Source organism: Onthophagus taurus, chromosome 11 (genome assembly GCF_036711975.1).
Source record: "Onthophagus taurus isolate NC chromosome 11, IU_Otau_3.0, whole genome shotgun sequence".
Taxonomy (NCBI): domain Eukaryota; kingdom Metazoa; phylum Arthropoda; class Insecta; order Coleoptera; family Scarabaeidae; genus Onthophagus; species Onthophagus taurus.
In genome coordinates, this window is record NC_091976.1 from 359,762 (window position 1) to 380,708 (window position 20,947).

The window sequence follows — 20,947 nt, forward strand, 5'->3', positions numbered from 1 at the left end:
CGACGGAGTTATCATACTTATCGCTTGCCTGTGATCTGGAAGTTCTTTCCAGCGTAAAGCTACCTTTGAGGCTACTCAACTGTTAATTATTTGTTTTAGGTGGCTATTTTGTAGTTCACAATCGGGTTGGGATCCAATGAAGGGCATTTTCGCTGCCTCTTTGGCCAGCTTGTTCGCTTTCTCATTGCCCTCAATGTTTTGGTGATCTGGAACCCACCATAGAGTAACATCATTGCCCCTAGCGAGTTCTGTCAGGTTGCTGGTACACTCTCTGATCAGTGCGGAGTCAATGCAGGCCTGAATTGCCTTTAGGGCGATTTATGGATGCATCTTTCTGTCCCTTTTGTAGGTTCAAAGCGATGCAGAAGTTTATAGCTTGAACTTCTGCTGGAAAAATGGTTATGCTCAAGCATACTCCGGATCCGGCAGTCTTTTGAAGCATCAGTGGCCATGGGTCTGATTATTGCTACGTAGGCCCAATGAATCATTCGTGGTTTGAGGCTCCACTTCCTTCCGAGGAGCCTGCAGCAGATCTGGTTAGCCATAATGGCCTTTTTCCTCACCTTGTCTATATGGGAGTTCCAGCTTAATTTACTGTCTAGTATTACCCCTAGGTATTTAACTTCTGTTTTGAGGTTAATAGTTTTAATAAATAAATTATTTCGATTTTGTTTGGATTGATGCTGAGCCCATTGCTTTTGCATCAAGTGCTGGTGAGTACTAAGGCTTTCTGCATTAGTTTCGTTAGGATTGTGTCATATTTACCTCGGATTGCGATTACCAGGTCATCAGCATACCCCTGAATCATGAATCCATTTGTTGGTAAGGTGTTCATCAAGTCATCAACTATCAGGCACCATAGGATAGGTGAGAGCGCTCCCCCTTGGAGACACCCCCTTAGCGCCTTAATAGTCAACGACTCTCCTCCCAGTCTGGCGGATTTGATTGTCGACGGAGTGATAGGTGATATCAAAAGCTCTTTGGTTGTAATTGTTTGCTCTAAAGTGCTAGTCAAAGCATGGAGAGCAGTAATTGTTGATTTTCCTTTCTGGTAAGCATATTGACTCGGATGGAGTGGATTAGTGACGAGCATTCCATTCCTAAGGTATTAATCATTTACATTTTTTCATCCCTTTGAGGAGAAATGAAGTTAGGTTAATTGGTCTATATGCCTTGGGATTGGCGTTTGAACGCCTACCACCTTTAGGTATGAAGATCACCTTTACTTTCCTGCATAGTGTGGGTATATAACTAAAGCTGCAGCTTAATATATACGGATATTATTACTAGGACTTACTAAGTTTTCTATGCCTTTTTGTAGAAAAATAGACAGAATTCCATCCCCTCCAGGTGATTTTAGGGGCTTTAAATTAGAAATAGCCCACTTTACTGTTAGGTATAAAGATGTTCCCAGCTATGCTGCGATCCTCAATGTATTTTCTTGAGCTTGTGCCATAGCTTTAAGATTCTCTCGCATTCGTTGTCAAGCCATTTTCTCTTCTTTCTTTTTCCTACTGCGAGACCAGGTCCCGTAAACTTCAAACATTAGTAATCATCAGTATTGATAATTGTATTTTATTTAAATTAAATTTGAAATTTAGTAAGTAAGCAACTAATTTAACACGTTTTATCTTAAAAACCATTATAAATTTGAATCAGTAGTTTTATGTTTAATTGAAAGAAATTATAAATTGTTAAATTGAATGATTGCAAGAAAAATGTTGGCATTGCGAAATTATAAATGCGGAATTTATCGAAGTTTTAACGGCGCAGACTCCACGAGTAACCGACAACGTAAAGACGTCAGTTCAAAAATCCCTTCTTTCCATCGTTCGGCCTCGAACAATACGGTCACCATCTTCTTGTGAAGTTCGGCTGGCGATTTAGCGGTAAGTACGTAGATAAAAGAAAACGTGGGGCCGTGAACAAAAAATCTTGACACATGTCACCGTGTAATTCGAAAGATCGCATTGTGCCATGTGTAAATTTGTTTTTTCTATGTTTATTTCCTAAATACGCAGTTGTAAATTCGTATACATACAAAACCATTATAAAAACGCCACCACGTTACCACGTTTTAACATCGATAAGCTAAAGAAAGCACATGGTTTTTACCTTTTTATTACCCCTTTTTATTATTGTCTTAGTTGAGAAATAAAAGGATGGCAGCTGAAAACGAACGCGTTGGTGACTGTTCGGACGACGTTGACGCCGTCGAGGAAGAAGAAACCGGACCGATTGATAACAAAAAAATTCTCAACTATCCAAATTTGTTGGCGGCGGCCGAATTGATGGCGAAGCAGCCCCTTTTACCGCCGCCAGTGAAACGACGTGTCAAAGCTTTAAAAAAACTACAATTAGAGGCGACCAACATCGAGGCGAAATTCTTCGAGGAAGTCCACGATTTGGAGTGCAAATATCATAAATTATATCAACCGTTATTCGAGCAAAGGGGTAAAATTATTTCCGGAGGTTACGAACCCAACGATGACGAATGCCAATGGCCTTCGGACGAAGAAGACGAAGACATGGCTAAAGAATTCGATAATAAAGCGAAAATAACCGAATTAAATGCGGAGAAAAAGGAGGAAGTAGACGAAAACGTTTCCGGAATTCCCGAATTTTGGTTAACGATTTTTAAAAATGTAAGTCCCTTATCGGAAATGATTCAAGAACACGATGAACCTATCCTAAAATCATTGATAGATATCAAAACGATTTTTGTTGAAAAACCCATGGGATTTATCTTAGAATTTCACTTTTCCCCCAACGAATATTTCACCAACACCATTTTAACTAAAGAATACGATATGAAATGCGTCCCAGAGGAAGATGATCCGTTCAGTTTCGAAGGTCCTGAGATTTTTAAATGCCGAGGTTGCACCATTAACTGGAATAAAGGTAAAAACGTAACGTTGAAGACTGTTAAAAAGAAGCAAAAGCACAAAAGTCGCGGTTTGGTTCGTACCATAACCAAAACCGTACAAACGGATTCCTTCTTTAACTTCTTTTCGCCGCCCGCCGTCCCAGACGATGTTAACGAAGACGACGTCGACGAAGATCTTCGTAATATACTGACGACCGACTTCGAAATCGGCCATTATTTACGCGAGAGGATTGTTCCGAGGGCCGTCTTGTACTTTACGGGCGAAGGAATCGAGGATGAAGATTACGAGTTGGAAGAAGAGGAGGATGATGACGAAGACGATGAGGAAGAGGAAGAAGGCGAGACAAAGGGAAACGCAAGAATAGCTAACGATACTGAATGTAAACAACAATAAATATTATTTTTGTCATTTTCTCTCCGATAATTAAAAAATTATTGCTTCGACACAATGATTATTGTAAAAAGAACGTTATTGTGAGAGAAAATTTATATTGATCGTAATTCGTTAACTATTAACGAGCATTTATTTAGTTTCTCTTGTTTTGTTGAATAAGAACGTTGCCTTTGTCGAGGAAATTGTTGTATTTGCGAAATACAAGTGCGATACTGTTAGTAAATTATTTATATTTTAACTGTTTCCTCGTATTTTTACTTAAAATACTGTATTTCTTCGCATATCTTTTTGGAATGCTTTAAATATTAAAAAAAAATGAAATAACTAGTAAAGTTTACATATTTCCTAAAATTTCTGTCTTCGTTTTATTTATTTAGTTAATTCAATGGTGGTACATCACCTTAAAGAACATCCTTAATTAATTCTGATAAACAGCAGGTGAATTTTTAAAGATTCACTTCCATAATAATAACAATGATCTTTTTCGCTAAAATACAAAAAAAAATACATAATAGTTATTTATATTACAAGTGGGCTAGAAACATAATTACAGTACGAGTGTGGAGAATTGCACGAGTACTGTAATTATGCTCTAGCCCACGTGTGATATACAGCATTTTATCTACGACTGCTAAAAATTACTAAAAATCAATTTCTTTAGAAAAGTCTGACATTTATAAAAATATTTTGCAATGATTGTTGACAATTTTGAATTGGTGACGTCATTTTTAGTATCGGGCTGACGGGATAGATGGCGTTATATTGCGTTATATTATGTAGATATCTACTTTATCTTGGCAGTTTAAATTAATAAATATTTTAGGATTTAAGTAGTCGTTTCGTCAATTTGTTTTTCTACTGTTTTCTAAGTTGATTGTCAAATTGGTTAGTGTTTTGATGCGGCTTTGTGTTTGATAGTAAATTTTAAAGAAATTTACGAAATTTTATTCGTGGTAAGTACATTTGATATACTTTTTTTTATTTATTTCATATTATTATATTATGATCTCCAGTTTCATAATAAATTTTTAAATATAAGTTGCCCTTAAAATAATTTCCATATTATTTTAAGGAAACTAATACTCATAAAACACCTCTGAAATTTAAACATTGATTATGGAACTGGATTAGGTATTTGTAAAATAAATATACAGGATGATTTATAACATACGGACGAGACTAAATGGGTAGGTACTTGAGGTCAAACTGAAGAGATTTTCTTAATAATGTTTTGTTAAAATCTTAATAGTTACATAGATATCGCATGTTAATTTTTTTACTGGTTTCAGGCTGTAAGAAGGTTCTTAACATTCACAAAAGTTGGTTTGTAATGTACCTTATAACTATTAGGAATGTAAAAATGACATATCGGTAAGGTAAAAATGACATATTAGTAATGTTATATTTTTACAATACAGGAAAAGAAGCTACATATTTAATAAACCTTAATTATGAAAATTTTAAGTAACAATGGAACAGAAACCTAATGCTATTTTTAATAATAGTAATTATTTATGTTCACCATGCAATTAAAACAACCCGAAAAAGTGTGGTACATTAGTTTGTTTAGGTAAATTAACGTCACTCATTTTACAAATTAATGAATTTTAAAAAATAAAATATTTGTTGACAAATAAACATCTTTGTGACTGCCTAGCAACTAACTTGTATAACGACTTTGACATTTACGGAAAAAGTTGCAAATGAATTTTTGATTTACTATTGTTCGCATTAAAGTCATCAAAATGCGAAGGTGGTCGCCTGAAACCGATAAACTATTGAACAAACCTCGATGTTATGACACATTACAGCCTTAGATGTCTTAAAATCCTCGCTCTTCGAGCTCGGATTTCAATCTGACATCTGCGACTGTAATAAATGTCATAACATTTCTCGGTATGTTAATAGCTATAAATAAGTTAGAGTCAACTTTTGAGAACCGCTGATATTCACTAAAGAACAATACTTGTCAACGCCATCCTCATTTTTGAAGGAGCTGTCAAAGTAGACAATTTAATTGTTTAGTTTTAATACGTAATTTATGAAAAGAAATAATAGATGTTAATTTATGAAACGGATAATAATAATGTTTTAAATGCAAAATTACAAAATCTCTAAAACACGAAAATAACATAATAATAATAATAATAATTAATAATAATCTCTTTATAACATATGTTCAAAGTGCTGTTCTTGCATTTCGACGCACAACTGCGCACGACGAATCCAATTTAACGATAATCGTGGAAATCTTGGACGTATGTCCTCTGTAGGCAGTGATGCGATGTCGTAGTTCGTCGATTGTATTAACCTCGGTGGCATATACTCTATCCTTCATGAATCCCCATAAAAAAAAGTCCAATGGGTTAAGATCGGGACTACGTGATGGCCATGGAATAGGTCCACCTCGACCAATCCATTTTTGCCGAAAAGCATTATCGAGGAAATCTCGTACATTACGACTAAAATGTGCAGGACAACCGTCGTGCATAAACCACATCTCACGTCACATAAGTAGCGGAATATCTTGGTAATTCGAAAGGTCCTATTAACGTATTGTTCACAATTCCCGCCCATAGATTCACTCTGAATCGTTGTTGAAAAGAGCCTTGACGAATAATGTGTGGATTTTCGTCCAACCACACATGGGAATTGTAAACATTTAGAACACCATTTCTGGTAAAACAGCATTCATCCGTTACCAGTATACTGTCCGCAAAATCTGCTTCTCTGTTGGTACGATTTAGTAGCCACTCGTAAAATTGCAACCGCAAAGGATAGTCAGCGGGAGTCAGCCCTTGCACTTTTTGAAAATGATAGGGGTGTAAACCGTTACTTTTCAACGTACGGCAAACAAAATTCTGGGATACCTCGAGTTGGTGAGAAATTTGACGAGTACTCGTGCTTCGATCCGCTTCCACAATTTCTAGAATTTCTTCTTCCACATTCACTCCATATCTGTTTAGTCTACCGCCACCAAGACCTTTCTTAGGTTGCAAATTTCCTGTCTCTCTTCCCCGCTGGATTAACCGAAGAAAATTGTTTTCAGAAGGGATCTGTCGATTTGGATATCGTTCTAAATACAGACGTCTTGCGTGTGCAGCGTTTTCTCCAGCAGCTCCATAAATAATAAGTATATCTACGTATTCTTCGTTACTGTACATTACCATTGTATTTTTTGATTAGTAAAAATTCTAATTTTGACGTTAAATGACATTGATTATTAAAATTAAATGACATGTCCGTTGCTAGGTAACCAAGTCAACTGGGTTGACAGCAATAAAAACATGGTATAGTAGACGCCACGAGAGCTGGCAGTAAATCATCATTTTCCGCTCTTACAAATGCCATACGTAGTTCACAAACCGCTGGAGAGTAATGTGTGTTAGAAAGAGATAGCATTAGTTTAATATGTGTCCTGTACTATTCAAATGGCCATGTCGAAAAAGTACGTCTGTTCTTCTAAGGGATGTAACTCTACAATTATAACCTCAAATCGAAACGTCTTGTGAGAGTTGTCATGAATCTGTCAGTGTTTTCACAAGCCGGAAATGTTTTCATTGAAAGGAAAATCATTAAATAATATTTTTGACAATGTTTGACATATAACCTCCATTACTAACATAACCTACATTTAAATGTATGAGGTGAAATAATCTAAGTCGTACGTCCATATCTTGATTCATACCATTTCTAAGCGATCTGTCACTGCCAGCTCTCGTGGTTTCTACTATATCAGCGGTTCTCAAAAAACAAACACCAGTTTTTGAGTGATTTAACAAATTTTTAAATAGCCGTAACTGCCATATTACAAAGATTTTATTATTGGTGCTAATCAGGCATTGCTTAAGTAACCCCGAAATATTCGCAGTTTGAATTTAAACGTAGTGTAATACCGTATATCGTAAGAAATGCTGGGCAATTAATTCAACTTTAATGCTCTATATCTTTGTGATTATTACGTTGTAGTCAAAACATTATTAAGAAAATATCTTCAGTTTGGCCCCTAGTACTTGCTCTTTTAATCTGCTCCGTATGTTATAAATCACTCTGTATATGCATCTTATTTTCTTGTAGCAGAAAATGTCAAAAAGTTGCGCCATTAGTGGATGCGTACAAAGGTATGGAAGTTTTTACCGATTTCCAAACCCACAAATGTATCCAGAAATATATCAAAGATGGATTTTATGTTGTGTACGAGAAAACCTGCTTCAGTGTGAACACTTGAGGGTTTATAATAATTTTCGAGTTTGTGATAAGCCTTTTCGACGAGAGGATGTTGGACGTAACAACAAATTGTTGAAAGGAGTAGTACCATCATTAAATTTGCCAATAGGTATGTGTATAAAATTATCAAAATGTTGTTAGGACTGAGGCATATTTTTTTTCACATGTAGGATATCAGTACTTCAAGTGCTTCGAATAACACGCCCACTACTCCACATGCAGATATGGGACTTTAGGTTGCTTCAACATCCACCAGTGCAATCTCATTGGAGACTTCAGGTAAGAAATTATATGTTTTATAAATCGTTTATTTTGAAAAGCTCTGGTTAAATTACCTATAATGGCATATAACTCTTAATAAGAGTTATTTATTAATAAACGAAACATCATTCAAAAGGGAAATTAACCCTTTTATTACAAAAGAATGTAGTATAATTTTTTTAAAGTTTGATTTCATATTACAGGGTAACCCCGCTTAATGGGGAAACAGCGTTAATCGGGATCATTATTGGATATTTTTTGACAGCTAAACAAAGGGAGAGTTTATTGGAGGAAGTTGGTGTCCACAAACAAGACGACTTATCACCAAAAGCCCAACATTTATAGAGGAAAGCAGTGATATATAAGAGGAAATTCCAGCGCCAGAGTATAACATCCTAAAAAATAAAAGAAAATTATTACCAAAGAGACAACTTTTTAAGCAGTCAATTTCAAGTTTAGACAGACTAAAACAATCCTTTTTTTTTGAGCCAATATGACAACGAAGGAAGAGGGTTGCAGGGGAGGCGTTATACACTTGATGACAAAATATTGGCATTACATTTAATGCTACAAAATGGAAAGGGGTATAAGGTGTTATAAAGTGTAAAGTTACACTGTGAGGAATAAACAGATTAACACCGTATTTTTAACAAAGTTATTTTGACACTCAAATGTGTTGCAACCTATTAGAATTTAGTTAAATTTACCACTTTTTCACAGTAATATTTCATCTTATATCGAAAGAGTTAAATCACTTCGTAAAATTTTTAACAGTGTATCATTAATCATTACACATTGTTTATAGTTATTGTTCTTTTATATTAAAATAAGACTTTATGTTTATGATAATAATTTTAATAAAAAGATTATTAAAATAAACAAATGTCTTTTATTTTTTTATTTAATTCCACACAAAAAAATTAGAAAATTTTGTATTTAAGATTTATCACGTTAGCCGCTATTTAATATTAGTAATGGGCCGAGCCGTTCGGAGCGCTGGTCTATATAAGTTATCTATGGTCAGTTTCAACAACATGTTTGCTCATCTGGAATAAGTGTTTTGAAATGTAAAAACATAACAATTAATGTTTATAATAAATAGTATTGTTTCTCTGTAAGTAGATAGCACTGTTTCTTTTGTATTGTTGCTCGTTTCAATAAATTAAGTCTGTTCTGATTAGGTTAAAAATGCGTTAAGTAATGAAACCAGTGCGGTAATGAACTTCATTACGTAACTCAAATCACCTCAAATGAGTGCGGTAATGATGACTTATCCAAACAGTCGTAGATAAAATTCTGTATTGCAAAAACGTCCGAAAAAAAAAATATAAGTTTGACTTTAAAACAGTTTATGTAGGGAGGAAGGAAAAAAGTAAAATAATTCCAGAATCGAAAACCTTAACCTCTCATATAATTTAAAAACTCATTTTCACTGTAGAAAGCGCCTTCAATAAGTACCTACTTTCTTTAAGTCTTTTTTAAAAATAGTTGTAGGCTTTTGTAACCATTGCTTGGGAAGAGAATTTAACAAATGACGGTGACCGTATCTTGTCATAGTTGTTTTCATACGGCAGTACGGTATGGCGACTTGTGTACCATTTCTTAAATTTATCTGAGTGTCCTCTTTTCTGCATGTTAATGAAGTAATTCTATTTTAGCCTTGCAAAGTTGTTGGTAGATGTACACGGATGGAAGTGTGAGTACATTATATTTTTTAAATAGGGGCTTACAGTGAGTTCTTGGATGCACCTGTTCAATTATTCTTAGCGCCTTTTTCTGCAGTATGAAAACAGGCATTGTATGACCAGACGCTCCCCAAAGGCGTAGTCCGTAGCTCATCTTGCTGTGGAAAAAAACAAAGTAAGCGGTTCTAGCAGCAGAGGCGTTTATTATTTGGCGAATTCTTAAAATAGCGTAAATGGCAGATGACAGTTGTTTCACCAATATGTCGCTATGATCTTTCCAAGTGAGTCTACTGTCCAAGTTGATACGTAATAGTCTGACGGTAGCCGTCTTTTGCTTAGTGTTACGATTAGTAGTCAAAGTGATTACTTCGGTTTTGTCATCATTTAAGGTCAAACCGTTATTACTGAACCATTCAGCAGCCTCCTTCAGAGCACAAGCTGAGCCACTCTCTATCAAAGTTGTATCATCTGCATAGAGTATGGCTTCAGATGAAATATTTTCAGGTAGATCGTTGATATATAAACAGAAGAGAAGTGGCCCCAGCAGCAGTCCCTGCGGTACTCCGTTTATCACAGGTAAATTCATTTCACCGTTGAGGCTGACCGCCTGACTCCTATCTGTTTGGTATGAAGTAATCAGTTCCAGTGGTCTTGCACGTATACCATATTTTTCCAGCTTGGCAATGAGAAGAGTATGTTGAATGGAATCAAAAGCTTTTGTTAGATCACATAGGATCGCTGTTGTTTCATCTCCATTTTCCATAGCTTCCCAAACATTATTAAAGAGAGCCTCCACAGCATCAATTGTGCTTACACCTTTTCTGAATCCAAACTGTTTGTTGCTGAGTAGCTTATAGTTTTCGAGATAAGATGTTAATCTGTCTAGTAGTGTTTTCTCAAACACTTTTGAAAATATTGGTAATATGGAGATCGGTCTATAATTAAAGCAATTTGACGGTTCTCCTTTTTTATAGATTGGTGTTACCCTTGCAATCTTCATTGCTCTTGGTACAACACCTTCTTCATAGCACGAATTTATTATATTAGCGAAAGGAGTAGATATTTGGTCGGCACTGTACTTTAGAATTTTAGTGTTTAGAAAGTGTATGTCCCTTGAACTTTTGTATTTCAAATGTGATATGGTTTCTTTAATTTCATTTAGAGTTACGGGTGTGAGGAACATGGAATGACTCTGAGATTTTATTTTAGCAGAAGCTGAAGCTCCAACGTTACATAGATTGTTGCCGATGCTTGAGAAAAATTTGTTTAGCTCATCCTTCGATGGTTGATTATCCGTTGTCCTCTTATTCCTTTGAATTTCGCCGTTGATAATTCTCCACATCCCAGCTTGACGATTACCACACTCTTGGATACTTTTAACATATTGATGCCTCTTACGCTCTTTCGCAAAATTAATATAAAAATCTTTGTAACTCTTTAGAATTTCTTTTAAATCTTCACCGCCACGGGAGTTATAAGTTTATTGTATGAGATTTAATGTTTCTTTCACCTACAGAGTTTGAGCATCCATTACATATTGTTTTCTTTTACGTGGTCTTTGTTGAATTGGGAAAGCGATATTCACGAAGTGTAAATATAAATTTAGAAAAGCATCGTGTTTGTTGTCAGCCCCTACTGTATTAAAAACAGTGTTCCAAGTTTCATTTTCCAATAAAGTTTTGAACTGCAATTGTCCGTATTGTGTTAAACGTCGCATTCTGGTATTGGTGTTGACTACTGGAATAGTTGGTAAGTCTGAATAGTATGGTATTCAGGTATTCAAAATTTTTAAAACCGGGAGACCGGTATTAATACCGGTATTACTATAAAAAAAGTTTACTCACTAGATAGATATATCTAATTGTAAGATTTTTTCCCCTCTGCGGCGTCACCTCTACTAACAACAGGTTAATTCCTACTATATTTTTAGATTGGCAACAAAGCATAGATATAGAATCTGAGAAGATAATCAAAAAGTGGAAAGATATTAGGAATCTGTACAAAGTACCAATAAACTTAAAGGTCTGGATACCATTATTGTTTTGTTGTCTTTCACTTGGTCCAAAGGTTCAACTTCACTGCCGCGTCAAAAAATTAAATTACACTACATCATCTGAAGCTCTGTGGAATTCTTTCGAATTCCTGCTTTGGAATTTTCTGGAAAGGTGCAGATTCAAGAAAGAAACTTTAACATAATGGCTCTTGGTAGTTTAATAATAATAATAATAATAATAATAATATATCTCTTTATTATCCAACAGGAAGACCCAATTACAGGATAATGTACAACAAAGAGAAGAAAAGGTAAAGTGAGATGTGAAGCGCACAAAACAAAAATTAATAGCAATTCAGATAAATTCAAAACAAAAACAAGAGAAAAAAAATAATAATAATAATAATATGTCACAATAGGGATATTTTACAAATTACAAAATTAATAAGGGATATATAGTTTAAGTGGTAAGCATCAGAACGTTGGTCCTAGCGATCGGCACCTGGTATGTGTTGCTATTCCTGATACCAGGTCTGAGTATAATGAATCCAACTCGATCAAGAAGTGAAGGTGAGTCGACAGTACAATTGACGATGTTCGATAAAAATTTTCTACTAGCATCTTCTCTACGATTATTCAAAAATGAAAAATTAAATTCTTCCAATAACGCAACGTAGTCAACACCTCGCTCCGGATACTGACCAACTGTTTTAAAATGTAAGTATTTTAAGAACCTCTTCTGCACTCTCTCGAGCATGAGCTGGTGAGAAGTATAATAAGGATACCAAACCATAGAACCATATTCCAATTTTGTACGAAGAAACGCATAGAAAAGTACTGTTAATGCAGCTACGTTGTTAAATTTTTTACATTGCCGGATGATGAAACTCAATGCACCAGAGGCTGACTTTACTATAGCGTTAACATGGTCTTTGAATTGCAACTGGTCATCGAATAAGACACCCAAATCTCGAATAGCGCGTTCTCTGCGTATTGCTTCAACTCCCACACTATAATTAAACCTTAATGGGTTATTACACCTTGTGTAAGATACGACAACGCATTTTGCTATGTTAAGGTCAATTCCATTCTGTATTGACCAGGAACTGATAATGTTCAGATTGCGCTGTAAGATAACACAGTCTTCAGGGGATGTTACGCGAGCGAATATCTTTAGGTCATCGGCGTAAGCAGGCACATTACAATCAAGTCGTCGTAATAGATCGTTCAGATAAACATTGAATAGAAGGGGACCCAGGTTGGAACCCTGTGGAACACCAGAGCCAACAGTGAACGCATTAGATTTAAAACCGTTGTAGCTCACATAGCAAAGTCTATTGGAGAGGTAAGATGAAATTAAATCGACGAAATCATTGGTAAATCCAAGACTGCAGAGTTTAGAAAGAAGTATTCCATGATCTAATCTATCAAATGCCTTTGTAAAATTTGTGTAAATTATGTCAACTTGTTCCCGTTTATCCATGTGCTCGCTAATGAACTGCGTTACCTCTGCTAAATTAGTCATAGTTGAACGACCAGTCATAAATCCGTGCTGATGATCAGATATGTATGGGCGAACACAGTAACTCATTCTGGAGTATAGCAACATTTCGAAGACTTTCGAGCAATTGTTCAAAATGCTAATAGGTCGGTAATTTTCAATACTAAATCTGTCTCCCTTCTTAAAAACCGGCGTTATCCGAGTTTTTTTCCATACTGCAGGAAAAGTTTTAGTTTTTAAGCATAAATTAAACATAAAGGTTAAAGGTTTGCTGAGGAAGGGTGCACAATCTTCAATAATAAAACTTGGGAGACCGTCGTCGCCAGCGGTAGAGTCATTCCTTAGTCGTTTCATACAGATTTCTACCTCCTCGATAGAAAATGGAGTAATGTAGAAGGGTCCAGGCCAGTTGACTTGCTGGTTACAGTTACCGATAGTTGTAAGTCCAGGATTGAAGGCTTCAGAAAACAAGACAGAGAAGGCCTGCACTATTTCCAGGGGATCAGAGATTTCAGAGCCAGCAAAGGTCATGCAGCCTGGAATACGCGAATTACCATGTTTCTGATTCACGTAACGCCAGAAATTTTTGGGGTTGGTCAATATACAATTTTCGGTATTCACGAGATAAGCCTGATAATCAGAAACTATTGCATCCTTGGATAAACGACGCAACCTAACATATTCATCGTAATATGATAGCTGTTTAGAACTCTTCCACTTCTTAAAGTAGTGCTCCTTCATATTCAATATACGCTTAGTGCTTCCAGTAAACCATAGAGGAAATTTCGACGGCGATAAGCAGTATTTGGGTACATGTTTTTCAATAACGTTATAGATATTATAGTAAAATTTTTCCACAGCAATATTAATATCCGAGCACATCAATATATCAGACCAGACAACACGACCAATATCGTCATACAATCCACGAAAGTCCGCTTTACGGAAGTTAAAACGAAGGTTGTTATTTGATGGAAACACTAGAGCATCTTCAATATTCTGAGATTTAATGGAGATGTTCAGTGCAGGATGATTAAAGTTTTCAGTAAGTAAGGGTGCAACGTCACGCTCTGCAGTTACTTCGCAGTTAAAGTTAGTAAATACTAAGTCGAGTATCCTACCTCTAGAGTTGTAGATATGGTTATGTTGAACTAGGTTTAAAGTATCAACAAAGTTCTTCAAAAGGAAAGATTTGCGGTCGAGGCTATTCTCGGACATCACAAAACGGAAGCAATTAAAGTCGCCACAAATTATAATATTCTTTCCAATCAAGCTGATACTAAGCGAATCAAGAAACAGTTCCAAATCATCCAGCGGAACATCAGGAGGTATGTATAGTGTAATAATAAATATGCTGATCGAGAAATAGACACATTTACCAACAACCACATCAATTAGCGGGGCAAGATTTAAAGTCTCGGACATATCACAGTTGAACAATTTGGTTTGCTGACTGCAGGCAATAAGAACGCCACCGCCCACTCTTCCATCCACGAGACGGTGATTACGATCATTTCTAAGTACATTAAATGTAGTAGGCAGCAACTCAGAGTTGGTGATGTCCGGAGACAGCCATGTTTCGGTAAGCAAACTAATATCGAAATCGGTAAAATTTGTGGCTGTGTATAATTGGTGAGTTTTTGTTCGTAGTCCTTGCACATTCTGATAAAATAAACGAAGTGTGTGGGTCTTCTTGTTGGATTCTATTAGTTTCCCCGTTGGATACTTCGGTCACTGTCAGATGATACAATTCTAGGTGACCCATTCACATATTTAATTCTTATGTTCACCTCGCCGGCGGCAATGCGGGTATCAAGCTGTGTTTTGAGAGATTTGTAGAAAGAATTTTGCAACGGTGTTTTGTCTGTTGTTAAAACAACAGCTTTGAACTTATCACATTTTAATAATGACTTAATGTTCCTAAGAACATTGTGAACTACATCAGAGGAGGAAAAAGAGATTTTGAATGGGCGCTTACGATTCAATATCGACGGATCAAATTTACCCAATCGCTTTACAGTAAAATTAGGTGTCTGGACTTTCAAATAATTAAGTATCTCTTTTATAGATCTAACATCATCATTTTGCTGGTCAAGTTTACTACCATCCGGAAGCTCAGGCAAGTTGAATGCTACTAGATTACTCTTACGTTTTTCCCGGTCCGAAATCTCTTGAACAATGCTTTCAACATATGACTGATCCACAGCCGGTCCCGCAGTAACGGTGGAGGCGGCAGAAGAACGTTCAGTTCTAAGGATTTCCAGATCCTTCTGCAGGGTTACAACAAGGCTTGTTAGTTCGTGTAACTTTTTTAGTTGTTGCTTAAGATGAGCACATGTTGGACAATGAAAAGTCAATTTCCGATTTTTAGATTTTAGCAACTGAGATTCGTTTCTTGATAAACCACTGCATGAAGTATGAATAAAAGTACGACATAGGTCGCAAGAAATCTCAATTGTAGGGTTTAGGTCACCCAAACATACACCACAATTAGTACTCATAATCACACAAAGTGGGATAAGGATAGGTAGTACACTTTCACGCTGGCGGGCCGATACCAGCGACTTAAACAGAGATACGGGCCGCGGAAGACAAGGAAATAGGTAATGGTGAGAAAGAACAAAGGAAAAGAAAGAAAAAAAAAAAAAGAGTTGTCAGACTTATCATACTAATGTTATACTTGGTGGGACACTACACGAATCAAACTGACCTGAAGCACCATTATGGAGTAAATACTCCAAAAATAGTTGTATGCAGAGAGTATTTTATTGTTGGCTAGGTATGACAAATTTATTGAACACGAACATTAAGTTGTCATCATCAAAGGTTGAGTCTTCGTTATCTTCAACATTCAGTCAGAGTGCAAAATGATATTTCTTGTAGACGATATTCACACTGATCAAAAAATGTCACTTGAAAAAATGAGGTTACTACGGACATAAGATGGATAACAAATTTCCCTTTGGTCAACATCATTTTCCAGCACAGCTTTAAACAACCACCGCTGTTTTCGATCGGTCGCTTCCGGCTAGCATTTTTTTAATGAAACGTCAAAAAATGTGACTTGAAAATGTAGAACAAACAAACAAGAATCCTCTACGTCATTTTCCAGCACAACTTCTAACTAGCACGGCCGTTTTTGAAGACATCGGCAGCCCCCGGCCATCGAGGGCGCTAAATAAAAATAATACCGAAATACCGGTATTTTGCCATCAATGCCGGTTTTTAATACCGGACAAAAATTGTCCGGGATCCCGGTATTGCAAGCTCTATATGCAGGTGGACATGTCTCTAAAAAACTTAGAGTTGCAAACTAATTTGAAAATTATAATTAATCAGTACAAATTTTTATTAAAACAACAAATTTCACATTGTTTATTTAGGATTTTGCTTTAGGATCTATCGGCGTGCAATCTAGAAAACGTGGTGACCACGCAACTATGCAATTCCAACAACCTCTGCCAATCCAACGAGTTGTAAAAATATTTAATTACTCCCTAGCAACAATTTGAAATATAGTGAAGCAGCGTCATACATGAAAGCGAAAAGCAGTAATTTGAAGAAAAACGATAAAACGAAAAGAAACTAAAACTTAACTGATATAAACAAATTTACTTTAATAATAAGAAGAGATGTTAAAATTATTATTATTTATAACAAAAAATTATATATAGAAAGCTACAAAAATGCAAATCCTGACATTTGTCTCGATCTAGAAATTTCTGAGGCGGTTCTGAGTAGGTGCATAAAAAGGTTAGATAAAAATTTAATAACGCTCACGAACGTATATTCGCGCGCCACGAACTAAAAAACAAAACTACTATTTATCTTCTTTGCTTTTATTAAACGATATCGCTCGACTCTTCTACTTTCAATGCTCGTAACCGGCTCTAAATCAACTCAAAAACTGAACCTTTTTTCTTTCTTAATTCCTTTCCTGCTCCGTCTACTCGAAACCACCACCTCAGCAATTTCCGCTGGACCTTATCATTACCACCAACGTAAGATTTAAACTGAACCGTCGGTTGTCACGGTACAACTTTGTAAATAAACTACAAAGTTGTACCTTTACAATGGTTCCTACAATTTAACTTATATTTAACCGGATTAGAAAGCTCAAAATGCGATTTGTTACAAGTAGGTACACAAGTTGTTTTAATAGGCCCCATAAAAAAATCTATCTGATGATAGATCTGGTAAACATGGTAGCCATGCAGCTCTGCTATTTCAACAACCTCTGCCAATTCAACGATTTGGAAAAGTATTATTTAAGTACTCCCTAGCAATCAGGCTGAAATATGGTGGAGCACCGTCATGCATGAACCATAACCATAAGTCACAACGTGTTTCCAATGGAACTATGGTACTGATATGTATCATCGTTGAGAATAAATACGGTTTGTTTTATTTTTTATTCTAAATATGAGTGCATCGATGAATCTGAAATCTACATTAGCTGAACTAGTACATGGTTTGCTACTTGGTTGGCTGAAATGGGGGAGATCATTTTAACAACAGGTGGACGTTCCTCTTGATTCTTTACTAGGGCCCAAGCCTTTCTGCTTAAGTGTTTGAAATCCATATTTTCTGTTATTTGGGACCATGTCTCGCTATAGATAGCATCCAAAGTGAAAAGTAGTTCTTCACCTATTTTGGCGTCACCATTGTCAAGGTATTTCTGATATTTTCTTTGGCTCTCAACTATCCATTTAGGTGTGTAGTCCTTGCGGAGGCCTCTGGAATGTGTCTTTTGGCATACGAAATGTAGAGGGTATCCATACTAATCATTTCTCAAAATCTTTTACGAAGCCCAACTAATCGGCTTTTGTAAAACTCTATCGAGGCCTGGAAAAAGATCTTATTATCGGGATTTGGATACTCAATTGAACAAGGATTGGTCTATGTTGGCTTTTTGGGAAGTCGTGAGGATACATTGTGATAAATATTAAATTGATGTTATAATATCTTTAACATCGAATATTAATTATACAGTGCGGTCACGATGAAAGGAATATAGATATACTTGTAGTGTTATCTATTAGTAAAATAATAAAATGTAAAAAAAGAAATCAATAGTAGCGATATAACGGGCGCGAGAGGGTTATGTTATGAGAGGTTATGTTGAGTTGTGAAGTGGTGAAATAAAGCGATTAAACTGTGTGGTGCGTTTTATTTTACGGGAATCGGGTACAAAGGGAAAAAAGAACCTAACAATTGCAGCGGAGGGATAAGTAGATAAAGCTGAATCGAAGAAAAGTGTTATTAAAACAAAAACGTGATTAAAATGGATCAAAACAGCTTCGTATCGAACACAGACGGTGGAAACGAAGGCGAAGAGGTTACGTTGGACGCAACCGGTGAATTTAATATTAATATCCAGTGGGAAAGACGACTTTTGCAGCAGGAACGTGATTTGTTGAAGAAGGAGAGAGAATTATTGCAAAGAGAACGAAGATTAGACAACGCAGACGGCGCTAGAACTTCGGTACATTACCATAACACAATGCAGCAGGTTATTTCGGATTTTAATCCAGGTAAATCAAATTCGTTGACAGCCCGGCAATGGATTAAAAGCGCGGAAAGTTTAGCAATGATTTTTAAGTGGGATGATCAAACGTTATTGTATAATGCTATAATTAAATTAAACGGCGCGGCGAAACTGTGGTTTGAAAGCGTTCAAAACGTGGTTTATGATTGGAAAACTTTTAAAAAACAACTAATTGATGATTTTCCAACGGTAGTAGATGAGGCCGACATTCATTTTGATTTGTCTAAGCGCGTTAAACGTGGAGATGAGACGTATGAGCATTATGTTTATAATATGAAAGCTATCGCTAGCGCAGGTGATTTTAGCGACAGGGCCGTACTTAAATATATTATCGCCGGAATACAGGATAAAGAGTTAAGTAAACTTTTAGCCATTAGTTTACCGATTGATACTCAAGACCTGTTATTAAAAATAAAAAGTTATGAAAGTACAATAAAAACAAATAGCGTTAAAATGCCGTCCACAAGTAATAAGGACTATAATAGAGCGTCAGGAAGTGCTGATAACAGAAAATGTTACAATTGCAATGAAATTGGACACATTTCGACTAAATGTCCTAAACCTCAAAATAGAAACCGATGTTTTAGATGTGATAAAGTGGGCCACATCGCCAAAAATTGTAGAGAAACAAGTGCTAAAGGAGTTCATCAAATACAAATTCACAAACCATTGGGAGATCTGAGGAAAATAGTGGAGGTAAATGGCGAACAAATTGTAGCTTTTATCGATTTGGGGAGCGAGGTGGTGACAATGAGAGAAAAAGACGCGATCAGGTTACATTTAGGCTACATCTCATGTGTGATTTATCTAAGAGGTTTTGGTGGAGGTGAAGGGAAGACGATTGGAAAGACACGTTGTATAGTTAAAATTGATGACGTAACGATTGAAGTAGAAATTTTCATTGTCCCAGACGAATGTCAGGACGACTCTATAATAATTGGAAATAGTGCATTTGAAGATCCAGAAATACAGATTATTAAACAAGGGCACAGTTTGAAAGTACACCGAGTGTTGAAAGAAGATCCTCTTTACATCAATATGGTTAAAGGTCGTGATGAAGAAAATGAAAATAAGGAAGATGAAGAAAATGAAAATAAGGAAGGTGAAGAAAATGAAAATAAGGAAGATGAAGAAAACAGAAATGAGGAAGACGAAGAGAAAGGAGATAGCGAGGAAGAAAATGCTGATGAAGGAGATGAAGACGAACCAATCCAAGACAACAAGATGGAAGAAAATGAAGATTCTAACCAATACGAAATGCCTGAAGATCTACGAGAAAACGAAAAACAAACTTTAAGAAAACTTATTCAAGATAATGAGAGTTGCTTTGCAAGTTATTTTGGTGAAATAGGACTAAACAACAAACTGAGGAAGAAAATAGAGAACAAAATCATCAAAGTTCTGAAGAAATACAAGAAGAACGTCCTCAAGAACAAAGAAAACAGCAACAAGAAAAACAACGTCAACAACAACAAGAACGTCAACGTAAACAAGAAGAAGAAGAACGATATCAACGCGAATAACAACAGTTGCAACAAGAACGGGAAAGATTACAAGAAGAACGAGAAAAATTGCAACAAGAAAGAGAAAAGCAACAACAAGAAACGCAACGACGAAAACAAGAAGAAGAAGAACAATACGAACGTCAACAAAGACGAAAAGATGCAGAAGATTCAAAAAGACATAAGCGACAAGAAATATAAACAACCACGAAGATATCAAGAAGGCGATCTAGTACTGATAAAACGCGAAGCTTCAGCTACAGGGCAACCACGAAAGATGATGCCACTCTACAAAGGACCCTACCTAGTTAATGAAGTGCTAGGAAATGACCGATACCATTTGGTGGATGTACCCGGTGCGCAACGTACTCAAAGGAAGTTCAACTCAATATTTGCAGCAGACCTGATGAAACCTTGGTGTCAACTTCCGGAGGACTTTGAAGAGCGAATCGAGGACGATTCAAACAGTAGCGAGGCCGAATGTAGTGTTATCTATTAGTAAAATAATAAAATGTAAAAAAAGAAATCAATAGTAGCGATATAACGGGCGCGAGAGGGTTATGTTATGAGAGGTTATGTTGAGTTGTGAAGTGGTGAAATAAAGCGATTAAACTGTGTGGTGCGTTTTATTTTACGGGAATCGGGTACAAAGGGAAAAAAGAACCTAACATACTTATATCTCGGTAAATGTGACTTTATAAAAAAACATTTTATACAAAAGTTGTTTAACATTTTAATTGCCATAATAAGATTGCATTTACTTGTTTTTAATTCAGAAAACAAATGAGTAACGAATAAAACTTGATTTTTTTTAAACGGCAATGTTTCCTTTCGTTAGGCTCATTTGATAGAAATTTTTTTCTCTTTACGATGATGTAAAATTTTAGTACCCTTATATCGGAAAACTTTGAAAAAAATTTAAAAATTGTTTACTAAGAAAAATTAATCA

General features: G+C 35.9%; 2 protein-coding genes and 1 long non-coding RNA gene across 3 annotated transcripts; all 3 read left to right on the forward strand.

The window, feature by feature from the left end:
• The first annotated feature begins 1,769 nt into the window (after positions 1 to 1,769).
• LOC111422047 (Nucleosome assembly protein 1) lies at positions 1,770 to 3,632 on the forward strand. Its single transcript, XM_023055253.2, has 2 exons — positions 1,770 to 1,889; positions 2,148 to 3,632. The coding sequence occupies exon 2, from the start codon at positions 2,163 to 2,165 to the stop codon at positions 3,279 to 3,281; it is 1,119 nt and encodes a 372-aa protein (XP_022911021.1). The 5' UTR covers positions 1,770 to 1,889; positions 2,148 to 2,162; the 3' UTR covers positions 3,282 to 3,632.
• A 3,705-nt stretch (positions 3,633 to 7,337) lies between these two features.
• LOC111413537 (uncharacterized) lies at positions 7,338 to 8,059 on the forward strand. The gene is made up of 3 exons (XR_011642008.1): positions 7,338 to 7,617; positions 7,679 to 7,787; positions 7,973 to 8,059. It is a non-coding gene; the product is annotated as an uncharacterized lncRNA (long non-coding RNA).
• Positions 8,060 to 17,978: 9,919 nt separating this feature from the next.
• LOC111416872 (uncharacterized) lies at positions 17,979 to 20,614 on the forward strand. Its single transcript, XM_023048976.2, has one exon. The coding sequence runs from the start codon at positions 18,233 to 18,235 to the stop codon at positions 20,495 to 20,497; it is 2,265 nt and encodes a 754-aa protein (XP_022904744.2). The 5' UTR covers positions 17,979 to 18,232; the 3' UTR covers positions 20,498 to 20,614.
• The last annotated feature ends 333 nt before the right edge of the window (positions 20,615 to 20,947 follow it).